At 38.2% G+C, this 19675-nt stretch overlaps 1 protein-coding gene across 1 annotated transcript in view; it reads right to left on the bottom strand.

Moving 5' to 3' along the window:
• adamts16 (ADAM metallopeptidase with thrombospondin type 1 motif, 16) overlaps positions 1-19675 on the bottom strand; it is a 90135-nt gene that overhangs the window by 58019 nt on the left and 12441 nt on the right. The window contains exons 4-9 of the mRNA XM_073846698.1: positions 10415-10724; positions 9725-9927; positions 6809-6892; positions 5991-6150; positions 915-1020; positions 690-827 (exon numbers count right to left, since the gene is read on the bottom strand). Coding sequence (XP_073702799.1) covers positions 690-827; positions 915-1020; positions 5991-6150; positions 6809-6892; positions 9725-9927; positions 10415-10724 — 1001 coding nt within the window. The remainder of the gene's footprint in view (positions 1-689; positions 828-914; positions 1021-5990; positions 6151-6808; positions 6893-9724; positions 9928-10414; positions 10725-19675) is intronic.

Genomic DNA, 19675 nt, shown 5'->3' with positions numbered 1-19675 from the left:
CTTTCCAAATGACTCAAAGTTCATTACAAACTGTAACAGCACTGTAGAAAATTGCATTGATGATATTGGCACTAAACACTGTTATTCGTGAACAGTGTTGGGGGTTATGCATTACAAGTAACGCAAGTTACACAGTTACTTTTTTCAAGTAACTAGTAAAGTAAAGCATTACTTTTTAATTCACAAAAAAAAAAAAAAAAATCTGAGTTACTTTTTCAAAAACATTTTGTTTCCGTTATAAATTTAATCCAATTTTATTAACCAATGTCTTTGCTGCCGGCCTTTGTTGATCCGATTCAACCATACTAATAAGCAAAACTTACTTTAATTTAACTAACATTTGTGCTTTTTTTCTCATTGATGGAGAGTGCTGAACTTTCTTTTCCTACAGTTCTACTGTACAGACATGAATTTACTTTTCCTTCAGCCTTAGGCTTATTCATTTCACTTTTTAGTGTGAAAGAAATTTTACATTTGCTAAAAATCTAACTTTTTATATTAAAAACAACCAAGCAAGATTTAAAAAGTAAAGCAAAAGTAACGCATTACTTTCCATAAAAAGTAACTAAATAATATAATTAGTTACTTTTTTTTTTAAGGGAGTAGCGCAATATTGTAATGCATTACTTTAAGTAACTTTCCCCAACACTGTTTGTGAAACAGATTCTAGTTGTCAAAATGAAACTCACCTCAGAAATCGGTTTAGATATTGTCGGCTACAAGATGACCAGGAGAATAAACCATTGTGTCCTGCCAAGGTAGGAGACATAATATTTCCAACTGACTTCTTGCACAGGTTGCCTTCTCCATCATGGACCATTCCAAAGCTGTGTAAGGCAAAGCCTTTATTGATCCAGTACAAGCAAGTGGATTTATGAAATCAAACAAAGGTTAAATATAAGTTGAACTCTTACTTGTGTCCAGATTCATGGGCGATGGTGAAGGCCAAGCCGAGACCCGTGTCCTCATTGATCGTGCAGCTGCGGTACTTACTGCACATTCCACTGATTGGAGCAAAACCTGAAATCAAAACAATAAATGGATGGATCAGTGATTGAATGATGAGGGGTACAGAAGTCAAGGCTAGTGTACCACTGCAACGCATTATGAAGTACAACTCATAAAAGGAGCCAAAGAGCCAGCGAAAATAAATCTACACCAGACCTGCTCATTTCAACTGTACCACCATTCAGAAGTAAAGTTGGAAAGATTTGTTTTAATGCTTATGCTTATCAGAAATACAGTAAAAATTGTGAAATATTTTTAGAATTTAGAGTTGCTGTTTTCTATGTGAATATATGTTAATGTGTAATTTATTTCTGTGATTAAATCTGAATTTTTAGCATCATTACTGCAGTCTTCAGTGTCACATGATCCTTCAGAAATCATTTTAATATGCTGATTTGCTGCTCAAGAAAGATTATTATCATTGTTGAAAACAGTTGTGCTCTGAACATTTTTGTGAAAACCATGATACATTTTATTTTTCTGGATTCTTTGATGAATAGAAAGTTCAAAAGAACAGTGTTTATTTAAAACAGAAATCTTTCATAGCATTATAAATGTCTTTACTGGAGCTTTCAATCAATTTAATATGTCTTTTTTTAATAAAAAAGTACTTCTGCAGTCATAAAAATGGTTTTATATCTTAGCCCAGCTATTTTAAACGGATCACATTCTAGGGTTACTATTATGCATAAAAAGCCCTATACAACATTGTTAGGAATACTAAGATGAAAGACAAAAAATATAATCATCAACATATTTCAAAATTGTTACTTTATTGTAAGAGATATCATCAAATTGTTATATTAGTGCTGCTAGTATTGCAACATCAACATTAGAACTTTGGATTTAGTGCAATATTTTGTCATTTGAGTGCAATCTTCACTAACAACTGCACTGGATTTATATTGTAAACCTAAGTTGACTGTTATCCCACCGCTCACCATTGTGACCATCAACATGTTTACTCATCCTATGACCACTCTCAACAAAACTGAATATATGTGAATTTATATATGGATACTAGACACCTTAGAGATAATGTGTACCAAAAATCTTTGTCATATCTTTATGTTAACGTAGTTTACTAGCCTTGTGTTTTGAAGCTTTGATGCAACCATCATCATTCCATGGTGCAAATAGGAACAGTTTGCACTAACCATATTTAATTATTTAATTGCACACTAAAACAGTAGAACTTTTCAAACGAAACCCTTTTTTACGGCGAGATTAAACAGGTTAATTTCTTTAAAAAATAAAAATATTACTGACCCCAAACTTTTGAACAGTAACACAGTACATAATTCATACTGCCCAGAAGTGAGAGCAGTAAATGCAAGATTTTTATCCTGTGCGAGACTGCAACCGATGGACCTCTGTAATCAGATCAAGGTTTGGAGTGCTTTTGTTTCACCACTGCTAGCTCAAGAGCTAGAGATCAAATCCAGTTGTTTCGAGTCCACTGCAGGAAATCTGAACAGCTATATGAGTTACTTCACCCAGTATGAATCTGAAACACATTATATGCTAGGCCTTCAACAGCTAGGAGTAGTATATTAACTGTAGAAAGCATGAAACGCTTTGAACAATTCTGTAAGTGTCGCTACATGGGTCTGAGATCTAAGAGCACTGTATTTTATGACAAATTATGACTTTCTAAGTCTTTAATACAAAACCTATGGCGATGAAGTCCAGTGTATGTTGGAGCAAAGTCAAACCCCAAAAGGACCAAAGGAGTCTGATTTATTATCCTTTGATTTAATCACTTAATATATGTGCTGTTTTGTGACACATACACACAGAGTGATTAAATACTACGTATTGCACAGATGTGCTGCTCCAGAGCATGTTGTGATTTATTTGTGTCTTATTGCAAATCTCAACTGGGAAGAAAAAAGTCATACTAAAAATGTCATTACACTTGATAAATTAATTCTTGTCCTGTAAAATAAATAAAATCATTTGTTATTAAAACATGTTGCTATTTCATAAATGAGCTTTTAATACTTTTTAACACAAATATTTATTCCAATATCTCTTTCTTTTAAAACAGTCATGTAGATAATGATTAATGAGGGTAATTCAACACATACGGTGGTTTTCTCAGACTAGCGGTTCTCTATGTAAATAGTGTACGGTGGTATTAAAGGTTCAGGGTTTCAGCGGAGCTCTTTAATCTTCCAGAGCGTGACCTGTGAGGGACGTGAATTCTCCCGTAACCCTTGACCTCTTGACCTCTGAGCGTGAGTCTGCGCTCAAGTGTTAATCATTGACACTCCACAAATGTTGTGTTCCCAGCAGCCTTTGAACCACGGCCTTGCATTTGAGGGGCATGGCTGGCTTTGCTAATGGGGTTAGGGGTTAGCAGCGAGAGATTCTTTTATGTGGCACAGGGTGGAGACCGCAGCTTGAGCTCTCACAGGAAACGGGTTATTAGAGGAAAAGCTTCTTACTGTACGTCTAATAATTTAACAGTTTAGCAGTAGCTGAGTGGAGCGTTTAATGATAACTAAGAGCAGTCATCACCATGCAAACAGTATATATTAGGTCATTAATCTTAAATGTCAAACCACACCCGTCATTTGTTACTCTTTAATGATTACAGTAAATCCTAGTATCACTGACGCCGCTATGTGACAGTATGAGACAAAAACAAACTTTTAAGTGTTTAGCATTATTGCAGCATAAGTGAATAAACATTTTCCATTTTCCATTTCTGATTACATGCACATATACATTGAACATTTATGCATTTGGTGGATGCTTTAATCCAAAGCAATTTATCCGTCCCTGTTAAATATTGCAATGGCATTTAAGGACTGAATCAAGATGTATTGTGTTTTTAAGTGTTTTTTTACCCTTTTAACTATTTAATTGTGTGTTCCCCATCAGAAATGGGGGTAAACAGTATAAAAATTACCTTTTTTTTACTTTAAGTTTTAGTCCAATGCAATAATATTAATCACCATTGTCAGAAAAAAAAAACATCAAAAAACAAGTCAAAATGACTACAATGCAGCATAAGGATAAAACTAAATAAAAATACATTAATTAATTACTTAATTAAAATAGTGGTGTATTCCTAGTAAAAAAAGTAATAGATTTTAAATGCATTTATTTTACACTAACTATAGTTTAAGTTTATTAACATATTTATTGACATATCGCTCGAGTGCTACTTGAGCACAATGCACATTTCTTAATATTAAGCCTAAAATATGTTTTAATGTCACTATTTTAAGTCTTTAAATGCAAAATATTTAAAGTGTACCTAAAGTATACTTGCAGTAGTTCCACTTTAGCACAATCACATATACTTCAGTACATCTTTAGTTTAGTTGGACTTCAGCACAACTTCTGCACAATTAAATTGCATTAAGTACAACATTAGTGACTTTAAATATACCAGTTTAGTATACTAAAAGTACAACTGCAGGGTATTTTTATTAAGTACATAATATGTAAATATATTTTTAAGGTACTTAGCATTAAATACATTTATTTTAAATCAATTTTAGTTTACTTATTTTTCACTAGAATTAGTCAAGTATTTTTCAACTAAATAGCTTCTTTAAAAAAAATCTAAATAGTTTCAGAAAATACAAATTGTGAAAAACAAAGAAACACATTACAAGCAATAAAACAAAATGTGCTTTTAAAGTATAACGGCACAAGGCTTAAGCACTACAAAAAATAAAAATAAAAATAAAAATGCTTTTCTTACTTAGATTTTTTGTCTTGTTTCCAGCCAACATATTCTCTCAAATCAAGAAGGATTTTCTAGACAAGTAAGAATTATTGTCTTGTTTTCCGAAAAAATAAGTCTTCAATGAGTCTTGAAACAAGCAAAATAATCTGCCAATGGGGTAAGAAAAATAATCTTATTTCAAGCAGACAACTAGATTATTTTTCTTACCCCACTGGAAGATTATTTTACTTGTTTCAAGCAAAAACTCACTTAATTTTAACTTATTTTTTTTCTGAAAACAAGACAATAATTTTTACTTGTCTAGAAAATAATTTTTGATTTACACATTTTTTAGATATTTTGGCTGGAAACAAGACAAAAAAATCTAAGTAAGAAAAGCATTTTTTTTTGCAGTGAGCAACCAAAATTTGCCAGACAAGATGTTTTTTTTTAACATTGATGCTGATTGATTATTAGTAAAGACGGTAACACTTTACAATAAGGTTCATTAGTTAAACATTAGTTAATGTATTAACTAACATGAACTAACCATGAGCAATACATTAGTTACTGTATTTACTAATCTTCATTAACGTTAGTTAACGGAAATACAGTTGTTCATTGTTTGTTCATGTTAGTTCACACTGCATTAACTAATGTTAACAAGATTTTAATAATGTATTAGTAAATGTTGAAATTAACATTAACAAATATTAATAAATGCTGTATAAGTGCAGTTCATTATTAGTTCATGTTAACTAATGTGGTTAACTAATGTTAACTAATGAACCTTATTGTAAAGTGTTACCGTAAAGACTTCAATGGCAGGTCTTTCAGACTTTTATTTTGACATATTAGATGTTTTGTTCATTTGTTTACAATCCCCTAAGATATAAATAAACACATTTCACATCAATGCAAGCTTCTTTTTTTGTTTTTTTGCTAGAGCTTGTGTCTAAAGACACATGTTTAAAAGTTAAACTTCTTCAAACATGACACTGAATACACTAATATATGTGTAACACTATATTTTAAGTTGTACTTGTTACATACATGTACTTACTATTATAATAACAGTTAATTATGCATAATTACATGTAAGTAACCCTAAGCCAAACCCTAATCGTACCCTTACCATATAATAAGTACAAATAGTTAAATAATAATACTCAGTACTTTGCATTGTAACAAGGACACCTTAAAATAAAGTGTAACCCAGACATGAGAAGCTGCAAAGAAACATGACTGTCAAAGACATCCATCTAGTGCATGCTAGATCAGCAGATGTTGTCTATACCTAGAGTGTCACACGGTTCATTCTTCCAGGAGCAGATATCCAGACCAGTTAGCAGGATGGCATGATCATGCCGACGACCTTCTCGTCCGGACAATCCTGATTGCCACTGGCAGAAACTGTTCAGAGTGTGATCTGCATGATGGTTAATCACTAGTCCATCCTGAGAGAGTAGAGAATTAACAAGAGTCAAGAGCAGAATAAAGTCAACCGTTGGTGACTAGTGTTTGGAGACTAACTCAAACTGCTTATCATGTGGTGGGCTACCTCTGCTGACCCCACCTCAATAAATGAGTCTATGGGTAATTAGCCCCTCATCACTGATCCTTACTGACTGTGGCTAATTATTCCAATCAAACGGGGGATAAGGGCAATTTTCTGCATTCCTCTGCTGGTGGCTAACATGAACTTCATTAACATTAGCACAGGTGTATCGGTAATGGAGCCCTTCAGCCGTTTGCTGGCCCGCTTTCCCACAGACACGTCCCTCGTCTGGCTGGAATCCAAAGGAATGCTGTGTATCCAATTAAACTGTCATCATAAAAACGAGACCTGTTCAGATAGAGCGTCTCAAAGAGAACGAAGGAGACAAGCCTCTCAAGGACAATAAAATCCACCTTCTGTTTCATTCGGTTTCAAAGCTCGGGGTTATCTAAACCTCTCATGGTCCATGACGTCAATTGCCTCCAGAGGGATTTAACTCTCATTAATTTTACAAACATGCATTTGCTGTTGGTGCAACATATTTATTCGAACATGCATTATCAATGCAACAGAGCCAAGATATCCAGTGCAATGAAATCACAGCACCTTAAACTCACCTGGTCTTCATCCAGGAGTATTAGTCCAACAATTACAACATTGATGTCACCTCCAATCGTGCCATCTTTAAAAAGTGTTGAGACCTTTGTGGAGATTAGAAATCAGCATTAGGATGGTGCATTTACATAGAGGCATCTAAACTCAAATGACCTTCCTGAACAAAGCAATCAAAAGTGTCTCTGTGGAAAAATGAGAAGCGTATGGTTGGGATGTTTCTTCATAGTTCTTCAAAGCCTCACCTCCTTGGATGCATACCACATGTACTTAAGGGAATCCCTAATCCCACATTTCAATGGCCTTTGAAACAGAGCAGAACATAACATCCCTGAGATGGTTTAAAGTGCTCAGGTATCACAAATACAAACACTTAGTCCCAGTACAAGGTCTTTCATTCCTGCTATTTTGTCTTTGTTTTCACTGACACCAACACAAGAGGTTTGGTTTCAGGTGTCTGTATTTTACTAATCCTTTGTAAACCAGGACTCTTAAAACACCTTCACAAAATCTGAGTTTGATGGATATGTTCACAACATGTAACACAATCCTATTTCCATTAGTCTAAAAGAGTGTTTTCATGTGTGCTTACATTTTTTTCACCATGCTCACCCTAAAGAGACTCACTTTGACTTTTAGCAATCATTAACTAGTCCATTTGGTCAACCAGATATGCCACAATGAATTGAAAAATAAAACATGCTCTGACCTCAACTTGACATTATTCTCCATGTATTAGGAGCATACACAAACACAGAATACTGGGAAACAGACGGATGGAGGGGTGAATGCATGCATGCATGGATGGATAGAGAGCTGGTGAGATGCATGGATGGATGGGTGGATTGATGCATCAATATCTGGATGATGCATGGATGAATGGTTGGATGAATGGATGGATGCATTAATACAGACAGATGGATGGATGGATGGATGGATGGATGGATAAGTGGATACATAATTGGATAATTGGGATGTCGCCTAAATGAATGGGTGGACTGATGAATGCATGGGTGCATCGATGGATGGATGCATGTATGAAGGAATGGATGGATGGATGGATGGATGGATGGATGGATTGATGCATGGATAGGTGAATAGATGCATGGATGGATGGGCAGATTGATGCATCTATATCTGGATGATGCATGGATGAATGGTTGGATGAATGGATGGATGCATTAATACAGACAGACAGAGGGATAGATGGATGGATGGATGAATGGATAAGTGGATAAATAATGTTGCCTAAATGAATGGGTGGACTGATAAATGCATGGGTGCATAGATGGATGGATGCATATATGAAGGAATAGATGGATGGATGGGTGGATCGATAGATGGATAGATAAATGGATGCATGGTTGGATGGATAATTCAATGGATGCATGAATAACTACATGGATCACTGAATAGATACATGAATTGATGGATGAATGGATGTATGTATGAACAGACAGATGGACAGAGATGCATCAATTTCTGGATGGATGCATGGATGCATGGGTGCATGGGCGGATAACTGAATAGATACATGAATTGATGGATGAATGGATGGATGTATGACCAGACAGATGGACAGAGATGCATCAATTTCTGGATGGATGCATGGATGCATGGGTGCATGGGCGGACAGTTGGATGGATGAATGAGTGGATGGATGAACAGATGGATGCATCAATATCTGAATGGATGCATGGATGATTAGTTGGATGAAAGGATAAATGCATTAGTAGATGGACAGACAATAGGACAGATGGATGGATGGATGGATGGATGGATGGATGGATGGATATATGCATGGACGGAAGGATGGACAGATGGATGCATCAATATCTGGATGGATGCATAGATAAATGGATAACTGTAAGAATGGACAGAAAGAAATATGAATAGATGCATGGATAGATGGATAGCTAGATGAATAATTGTATAATAGTATGATTGCATGAATAGATTGATGTGTAGAAAGATGGATAAATTAATGCATGGTTACATGGATGGATGCATGCATGCTGAAATAGATGGATGATTGGCTAGATGGATGCATAATTATCTGGAAGGATGCATGAATGGACAGACAGATAGAAAGATGGATAGATGCATGGATAGATGAATAATTGGATAATTAGATGGCTGCATGAATGAATGGATGGATGTATACATAGACAGATGGATGGATTGATGAATGCATGGACGAATGGATGGATGGATGCATGTATGCAGGAATAGATGGGTGGATGGAAAGTTGGATGGATACATAATTGGATGGATGCAAAGAATGGACAGATGGACTGATATTTGGATTGATGGACAGAGAAAGATGTATAGATGCATTGATGGATCAACGGATGGATGCATCAATTTCTAGATGGATGCATGGGTAAATGGATGAATGACTGAATGAAGGAACAGACAGATAGAAAGATGGAAAACTGATTAATTATTGGATAATTAGATGGTTGCATGAATGGATGGATGAATGGATAGATGGATGAATGAATGAATGGATGCATGGGTAATTAGATAGATGCATAAATAACTGGATGGCTGCATGAATGGATAGATGGATAATTGGATGAATACATGAATGGATGGATGGACAGATGGATGCATCAATTTCTGGATGGATGCATGGATCAATGGAAAGATGCATGAATGGACGGAAGTACTGATGGATGCATGAATTTGTGTATGGATAGGTGCATGGATAGATCCATAGATGAATTAATGGATGTATGCATGCATGGATGAATGTACAGTGTGGAATGGATGGATGGATGAAGGCATAGATAGATGGATAAATGAAATGGATGGATGCATAGATGGATAGACAAAGGGATGCAAGAATTTATGGCTGGATGGATGGATGCATGAATGCATGGATAGATGGATGAATGGCAAATGGAAGGATGACTTACCATGTTAAGAACAGTAAGCACATATGTTGTTATATTCTCATGACCGTGATTGTCCATCATCTTGCGGTCTACCACCACCAGGGTCTCCACATTTAGCCTCTGGTGTGTCTGAGGTTTAAACATAATGGCTCGCTTCCCTCTGGGCATTAACTTATACTCATCCGGAAAAATATAGATATCCTCCTCAGGAGGTTTAGGCATATCTGAAACACAGGACCAAGACAATATCAACACAAGGTCACACGCTGTCAGCGCTAGTTCCCTAAAGAAAATGCATTATTAGTTCAGCAAAAAGCTGAATCTGTTTCTGGAAATCTCCGGCCCATACGAGACATTAATGCACGCCATGTGTGTCAAACTGTATTAGCTGTTACCTCACATCCCACGTAAGATTTGGTTACTCGGCTCATAAAATATTACTCAGGGTTCAAACGCAGTGTGAGGATGTGGTGTTTGTTTAGAGTAGGTGAAGATAATTCATCCCTGACCAAACACAATACAGGTGTGATGATGTCATGAAAACATGTTTGAACTGACCCTTGAACAGCTGTGACCTCTTTACATACGAACATTGTCTAAAATTCCCCCCTCCCCTCCTAATGAGCGTCTTTGACAGTCCAGCACTAGACCTGACCATATAATAGAAAGCAGCTCTGAAGGTGCGGTTGGAGAGAGAATGTCCTTACATACATTTCCTCCGTCTTCCACAGAAGTGCTGTCTCTGCCGTGTGCCATCATGACTGTGTGGCGTGCGCTGGTACTCCTCTGGATCTGTCTGCGTGCTTCTCCACAGATATGGGACAGCTGAATCTCTTCTGCTGACCGTCTTTGGCTCAGTTGACCTCTTGTTTCTGGCTGTGTTGGTCTGTGCTTTTGTGGATCTCTTGTACAAGATGTGAGGATGGTGGTCAGATGGTGCTAAGAAATTCTCCAGAAGTGCCTGATGAGGGTGCAGCGGCTTCAGGAAGTAATCCGCATCCTGAGTTCTGATCAAACCTGACTAGAGGAAAAACACACTTGTCAGCGACTCATCATCTGATCAAGATACCATGCACTCTTCATGCTTTAAACTCATGACATGTGCATGTGTGCATTTCCTGAAAAGAGAGACAGGAATGCAAGCCCATCTAGAGAAATTAGATTGAGGGTTACACATGTGGTCGAAGGCTGCGATTTAATTAAATAAATATATTGTATGCACCGCACAGAAATGCTGAAACATGATATTATGAGCTGCATGCATTTAAATTAACACAGTTTTTCATATTGCAGAAAGACAAAATATTGCATTTTTTTGCAATTCAGCTAATTTTGGTAAAATCTGAAACAAATTCGACCAACAGAGGAATTAAACATTACAGATTGACCTCTGATGCACAAACTTAAAGCTGCACAGTTTGAAATAATTTCATAAGCTCAAAGCCTAGTGTGGCCGCAGTTAACAATGGCTACAAATGATAAATTGCAGTTCAATTAATCAAATTAATGTCTAAAAAATTAAACAAAAAAGCACACCTAAGACTTAAATTATCTGAATGTCCATCCATTAAGCAGTTCAGGCTGAATTACCTGCTGACATTTAATACTTCGTGTAAGAGAACAGACGTTGAGCTGAATGATTGAGGAACACCAGCACAGGGTTTCGCGAGCACTGTCATAATGCTAATGTGCTTTGAAACATAAAGCAGACACTTTGTTAATGTTCTCAAGACGCCTTTAAATTCTCAAAAGCAAAAGCCATCTGGGTTGAAGATGTATTTCCAAAGCGCGATTCCTGTTCAAGAAGCTGTACAGATCACATATGAGTTGCAGCACTCGCACATCGAGCCGACTCTGAGCTCAGTTTATGACATAAACGCCCAAATTACACTGCTTTGGAGAGCTGCGCTGTCATTAACGCTAACAAGCTTCACGTCCCTCACAATCTGGAGATCCCAAGGACACTTCAAGTCCTCATCCAAGTGTCACGTCGGGTCAGAGCGAGAACTCATTTGCGCCCCCGCTTCAACGCGGTCTGATAATTATCCTCAATTGGGCTCCGAGGATAAGCTCCTCTCCAAACAAACAGAAAAGCCATTCTGAGAACCTGTTTGAACCCAATGTGCGTCTGATTATCATTCGTCACTGCCAGCAACACTTAAGTTCATTGCAAAGCAATCAAACACACAATAGGCTGTAAAACATATGCTGAACTCTGGGAAGAGAAGACAGAGGCAAAGAGGGTTGCTTTAGAGTTGAGGAGTTGTGCATAAAGTTGAACGAGAGACTCATTCAGAGCTATCCAGAGGACTGAAGTCTCTAATGTGTGCTTGAGGTCCATTATGATGGTCCTTAATGTAAGTTGAACAGATGTTTTTGTGTACACGCCTTTTCACAATCGTCAACATCTCATAAACGCTTACATCAGTGTGACTTTGAAGGGTGCATGTCCTGTCTACTGTAGGTTAATATTGATCTACTCTGCTGAAAAAACACTGATTTATGCTCTTTTTTTCCTCAGACTCTGATGCCTACACAGTTGTGCAGAGTTCTGGTCTCACTCCACGCTTAAGTAATCAGCGAGCGAAGCCATACAGGTCTAGCCAGACTAAACAACCCTGATCCAAGATCACAGTGTGTGTAGAGGATACACATCTCGTCACGTAATTAACGCCTGTATGGGAGGTAACTGCTGACAGATTTCAACACTTTTCAAACAACGCTCGCGTGATTCTGGAGCCGCCCTCGCTGTGCAATGATAATTAGACATTTTAATTAACACAGCACACGTACTGAACGTTTACAGGGAAGTATTGAAAAAAGGGGGTTTTCAACTCTCAAGCATTTGCAGCGAGACACTACAGTACATCTTACAGCAAATTACAAGACAATGCAAAATGATTTGCCTTGAACTTTAAAGGGACTTACATTCATAGAGTTCAATTTGAGCTGATTACTGCATCAGATGGCAATAGAGTGCTTTACTATTCTATATACTATTATAAGTTATGGACCACAAAACTAGTCATAAGTGTCAATTTTTCAAAATTGAGATTTATTTATCACCTGAAGCTGAATAAATAAGCTTTCCACTGATGTATGGTTTGTTATGATGATATTTGGCCGAGATACAATGATTTGAAAATCTGGAATCTGAGGGTGCAAAACATCTAAATATTACGTTCACCCTTAAAGTTGTTCAAATGAAGTTCTTAGCATTACATATTACTAATCAAAAAATATGTATTGATACATTTACGGTAGGAAATTTACAAAATATTTCATCTTTACTTAATATCCTAATGATTTTTAGCATAAAAGAGAAATCAATTTTGACCTATACAAAATATGTTTGGCTATTGCTACAAATATACCTGTGCAACTTTTTTGGTTTTGAGGGTCACATTTCTATTTCACAATATTTTGACATAAAGTATAACCAAACCAAACTACAATAGTGCAAATGAGTGCATTATTTTTGATTAAATGCATTATTTCATTCATAATAAAATGTATGTAAGAAATCACATTTCTATAACAGTAATTGTTCTGGGATTCCTGTACATTTAGGCCCTACATGGACAAAAAACATTAAAGTAGAAGTTTTATTGCAGAACAAACACATCTGGCCTATTTACACTTTCATTATGCCTTTGTTTTTTCCTCGTATCTATAAAACAGTCCTACATCTTGACAATAAATAAACAAATATATGCTGATTCTCAAAATTACCTGTATGGCTTATTAATAAAATGTAAATAAACTTACGTAATAAGATATAAAATAACAAAAGCAATCAACTGTCAAAAGAAGCAATCAAAATGTATCATTTTTGCCACAGTTTGCAGAGGAGTGGAGAAAGTGGAAATCAGGATTAGCCATGAAATAATGCCGTCAGAATCTTTCATACTGTACATGTTAAAATGGGCTTTTTTTCTGATGATAAATAATAATACAATACTTCTTCACCACACAAATGGTTCTCAAAGGCATTTTTTGTGGGAAAGTATGATGTGCTCAAGCAAACCAGGAACTATTTTGGAATCAGCACCTAAAAAGTAGTTATAAACAACTGTTGTTATTTTCTTTAGCAAATATGATGCAGGGCGGTGTAATTGAGTGTTTACATTTTCTTTCTGGTTTACAAACAAGCTTATAATGTATAGTTTACAACACTTTTTATTTACTATATAGTGTACATCTACAGTATATACTACACCTTTCTGCCACACAATGTAGAGCATTCAAAAATAAATGCAATTTTGGGCTGGTAATATCAGCTAGCAGACTAAGCAGTGTTTATGGTAGGTAAAGTAATTAAAGACAGTTTCTAAAAAGTGTATCTAGTACAACATTGGCCTGAAGTATTTGGGTAATTTGTGAATGAATTGTTGGATCCTTAAAACCTCAAACAGGTGATTCAGCTTATCTCATTTCATCAAAATCTCATTCCAGCAAGCACGAATGCACTAAACTGTACTTAAAAAACATAATTAATACAAAGCTATGAACATGGATGACTGACTGTAAAAAAGAAGCTCTAATTTATGATCTTGGATGCAAACCGATGTCACTCCATGCTGATGACAGTATTTCATAGAGCTGAAAACAGCAGCAGTAAAATTGAAGCGGATGCCTAAAAATATCAGAAGAAACAAAAAAGAAAAAGAAGAAAGTCACATGTCAAGCACCACTGGCTGTGGATCAGATCTAAGTTCGTTAGGCTAGTTCATATCATTAGCAGCTGTAAGCAGATTAATCCAGGCGTTTCCAGAGCAGTGATTCGAGACTCCATCAGGGGAACAACACCTGGGAATTAATCTCACCCCAAGACCAAAGGTCTTACAGTCAAGTATTTGATCCTTTATTGGACGCTGAGGACTTCAAAGAGCAAAATTACCCAGTTGTTTTGGTGTCAAGGCAGCAATCCTCATGAGATACGCTCGTCTTCTGTCACCAGATCACAGGGTTTAGTCAACAGAAGCGACCTTTGCCTGGGCCGAGGCTTTCGGGCTAGACGTAGGATGAAGTTCAGGCATGACTGGTCACTCCGCATGACTCTCATGTTGGGAGTTTCGGCCCATGTCGAGACTAATTCCCAAAGTCGAGTAGATTTATGGCGATTGCGCTTTCATGCTGTTTACACGCTTGCTGCACGTCTTCCAGTCAGTCCTCCTTTCCATCCAAAGTTTAGTCAATAAAATCCCACAGGATTGCAATTATGGCTTCTAGTTAGTTGAGGAAGACAGTATGGGATCTCAGCGACATAATTCAGACAGACAGTGAGCGACCTTGCGGTGACCCCCGTCGTGTTTTCCATTCGATTAAATCCACATGGTCTTTCAGATATTATGCCCTGCGCATAGTGTTCATCCTCTGTGACATCATTTTCAGATACTGAGCCCGGTTTACCCCAGACTGTCGAAGAACTTTAATTTGCTGGAGACCCACTGGAAATTGTTTCCAGAGATACTACAACAGAGAACCTACTGACCTGTGATCAGAGTTTTAGTATAAATACATATAAATACAAGTTCTTTAATTTCACCATTTGACAAAGAAAACAAAATTGGCAAGTGTAATTTTGGTGACACTTTACAATAGGGGTGCACAAATATGCGTTAATTCATGCTTATTTAATGCACAGATAACCACGAGTTCATGTATAACTGATGAAGAACTAAACCATTTATTAATGATTACTACATCAGCAACTAATGAACATTCTATATGATTCTTAGATTAAGTAATCAATAAATTGTTGTTAGTTAAACATGTCATAATGTATTAATTCCCTAATAACTTAATTTATTAACTAATAATGGAAATTCATTATAGTTACCACAAAGGTCAAAGCCATGTACTTTAACTTCCAGTAGTCTGCTTTAATTAATCATTAGCTAATGATTTGCAAAGATATCATGTTATGACTTTACTTGTTGAGGCACATGACTAAGTAATTCTAAATCCATAACCACAATGACTTATTAACTAACAATTAGTTAATAGTTCTGTGCCTCAACAAGTAAAGTCATAACATAAAGATACTTTTGCAAATCATTAGCTAATGATTCATTAATATATAACTCACATTCTCTGTATTAGTTAAGCATGAATTAATGCATATTTGTGCACTCCTTTTGTAATTTAGAATTTTAGTTCCACTCCATAAGGCAGAAAAATCACCAACAAGATCTCTGAAATGGACAGTTCAAAACATCTTTATGAATTTTCTGAACATAGAAGACATTTTGAAGAATTTTGGTAACAAGACTTTTGCTGGTAGTTTATTTTTGGGTTAACCATCCCTTACATATCCCAATATCTCTGAGACAGCAAAGAGGTATAATTTGAGAGCAACTTTCTTCTTCATAAAATGCAACTTGAGAGAAAAGGTTCCCAGTAGCCCCTGGGGGAATGTCTCAAACTCAGCCCTCAAGGTCCACTTACCTGCAGAGTTTACCTCCAACCTTGATCAAACTCACCTACCTGTTACTGTCTAGTAATCCTGAAGACCAAGCTTGTTCAGGTGTGTTTGATTACGGCTGCTGCTAAGCTCTGCAAAGTGGACCTCTGGGGCCAGAGGGCCAGGGTTTTCACAAAAATGAGTTTATTAAGTCCTCATCTAGTGATCCCAAATGCTCCAAATAGTAATTAAACATCTATAATTATCTTTATTTGTAAGTTTTCTGAGTGGGGTACCTTTCCTCAACTTGCTTTTCTCGCTGACTGACATCCGGCAGCGCTCAATCCTGATATACATTTTAGAATTACAGTATTCACGCAAACACACTTTTTTTGTCTTAAGTGAACGTTTGGGGGAACTGTTGGGGTAAAACAACTGATGTGTAACATTATATTAGATCTGTGCATAACAGTAGGTTTTAATACAGCCAGGTTCATATATATATTTGGACACACCGACACAACTTGTTTTATTTCAGCTGTTGACCAAAACATATTCAAATTACAGTGTTATAATGAATAGTGGGCTTAAAGTGCACACTCTAAGCTTTAATGGAAGGGTATTCTCGCAATTACAGCTCTTTAATATGTACCTCCCCCCTTTTTCAAGGGACCATAAGTACTTGGACAGTTGACTCAAAAACTGTTTAATGGACAGTTGTGGGCTACTCCTTTATTTTCTTTACATCAATTAAGCAGGCAAAAGGTCTGGAGTTGATTCTGAGTGTGCCATTTGTATTTGGAAGCTGTGGCTCTGAACCCACATCATGCTGTCAAAGGATCTCTACATGCAAGTGAAACAGACAATTGTTAGGCTTTCAAAATAAAGAAATCCACCAGAGAGATAGCAGGAACATTAGGAGAGGCCAAATCAACAGTTTGGTGCATTTTAAGAAAAAGAAGAACACACTGGTGAGCTCAGCAGTGTAAAAAGGCTTGGAGGTTCACAGAGGAAAACAGTAGTGGATGATTGGATGATCCTCTCTATGGTAAAGAAAACTGTTTCACAACATCCAGCCTAGTGAAGAACACTCTCCAGGAGGTAGGCGAGTCACTGTCAGAGTCTACAATCAAGAGAAGGCTTCACCAGGGCAAATACAGAGGGTTCACCACAAGGTGCAAACAAGGCCAGATTAGACTTTGGCCAAACAACATCTAAAAAATCCAGAGCTTTTGGAAATGCATTCTTTGGATGGTTAAATTAAGATCAACCTGTACCAGAATGACGAGAAGAGAAAAGTATGGAGAAGGCTTGGCAAAGCTCATGATTCAAAGCATACAACATTATCTGTGAAACATGGTGGAGAACTGTGATGGCATGAGTATGGTTTCTAGTGGCACAAGGTGTTTATTGATGATGTGACAGAAGACAGAAGCAGCCTTATGAATTCTGCAGTGTACACTGTAAAAAATGACTGTGAATTTAATGGTAAAATACTGTAAAAATGCTACGGTAAAAACCTGTGAAATGGTTAACGGTAAGTTCCCCTTCTATATACGGTGAAAAACTGTGTTGGACATTGCATGTAATTTTACGATAGTATACCATTTTTTGAAGTGAAAAAGAACGTAAAATGTACAGTGAATAACTGTAAATTGACATTCCCATAATTCCCTGTGTTTAATTTTTTAATTGAATGTTTTTTTGTTGAAAAAACTTTTTCTTCTTAGATTTTTCTTGGCAGTTTTGTACATTAGGGTTATATGTTACATCTAATGTTGTTAAATTAATGTTTTTTGCATTATTTCAGTTTTATGTGTGTTACCATGATGATGTTTACTGTTGGTGTGAATGACACTGTGCACCTTCTATATATATTATTATTTAAAACCTCCTTGTGATGGGCTTTGGTTCATCATGTGATGTTGTCGTCACCACCTGCTTTTGGTGGTTATCAGTGTATTACAAAGTGTGGCGGGAGGAGCAAAACGACAGACACAGTGGCTGTGGCGTCAGGCCTCGCAGAGGCTTTTATTAAACAGAAAATGAAAGAAAAGTGTCCAAAGGAGGAAATAAAGTGTCCAAATAAAAAGGGGATCTGGTGTCCTCGAGTGCTGGGGTTCCGTGAAGGAGGGGCAGTGTTCAAATGGGAAGGGTCCAGGTAAGGGGCGGAGTTCGGCGGCCACACGTGCTCCCCGCTTGGGACCGGGGTGATAGGGGCGGCGGCATCTCCTGCAGCTTCGTCCCTTTCGAGCTTTCACGGCGCTTCCAACGGGGAATCTACGGCCCGGCATCCTGGCCCGTTGGCCGTCACGGGTGCGGTCTTCAGCCGGACCATGGGTCCGGCAGCTTGTCCTTCTGGCCACGCTGGCTTCCCTCTTCACCCCTTCCTGGACCCGCGAGGACACCAGCGTGCATGCACGGGGGAGAGACCGGTCTCCTGAGGAGAGGCGCGCTCGGCATTTAAACAGCGGCGGTGATGAGGCTTCATTCCATTCAGGTGCTCCTCATCACACGCCGCCAGCCCGAGACGATTTCGCGCCCCTCCTCTCCCATTCACACCCACTCCCGTCGGGAGCCTGGAGAAGGGCGGCGAATAAGGGACAGGGTGGTGATGATAATTAGGGGGGAGGCAGCCGACTCGTCACATCCCCCCCCCCCCCCAAGCGACATCCCCGTCATCTGGTCGCTGCCCACACAGGAGTGCTACCTTCCTCATCCAGGCTCCAGCGGTCGGAGTGGGTAGGGGATTCCTCTCCAAGGCAACACTCCCTCTCGCAGCGCACCGGAACAGGGACAGAAAAACCGCCATTTAGTCGACAGCCTCAACCAACCGCAGGATAAGTGACTAACTGAAACATCACTTACCCCTTTTGCGGCTGGGAGGCCGTCTCCGTCGTTTCTCCGTCCCCGTCCGGGTTTTCACAAACTTTTGCGAGCGAGAGGGGATGACGTCATCAGGTGTTGCCCACTGCGCTGTCTAAGCCCCGCCTTGCCCGCATTCTCCACCATTGTGGCGGGAGGAGCAAAACGACAGACACAGTGGGTGTGGCGTCAGGCCTCGGAGAGGCTTTTATTAAACAGAAAATGAAAGAAAAGTGTCCAAAGGGGGAAATAAAGTGTCCAAATAAAAAGGGGATCTGGTGTCCTCGAGTGCTGGGGTTCTGTGAAGGAGGGGCAGTGTTCAAATGGGAAGGGTCCAGGTAAGGGGCGGAGTCCGGCGGCCGCACGCGCTCCCCGCTTGGGACCGGGGTGCTAGGGGCGGCGGCATCTCCTGCAGCTTCGTCCCTTTCGAGCTTTCACGGCGCTTCCAACTGGGAATCTACGGCCCGGCATCCTGGCCCGTCGGCCGTCACGGGTGCGGTCTTCAGGGACGGGGTGGTGATGATAATTAGGGGGGAGGCAGCCGACTCGTCACAAAAGGTACAAAACAGATTTCAGTACTTCAAAATGTTGGTACATATCAGTTAAAAAATTCAGAAACTACGGTATTTACCTGTACATTTAAGTGAAAACTGTGTAGAATAACAGTAATAAACCGTAAATATAGGATTAGAAATTACCAT

This window comes from Garra rufa, chromosome 9 (genome assembly GCF_049309525.1).
Source record: "Garra rufa chromosome 9, GarRuf1.0, whole genome shotgun sequence".
NCBI lineage: Eukaryota > Metazoa > Chordata > Actinopteri > Cypriniformes > Cyprinidae > Garra > Garra rufa.
Note: the sequence above shows the minus strand (reverse complement) of the source record. Positions and strands in the feature narration are given on the sequence as shown.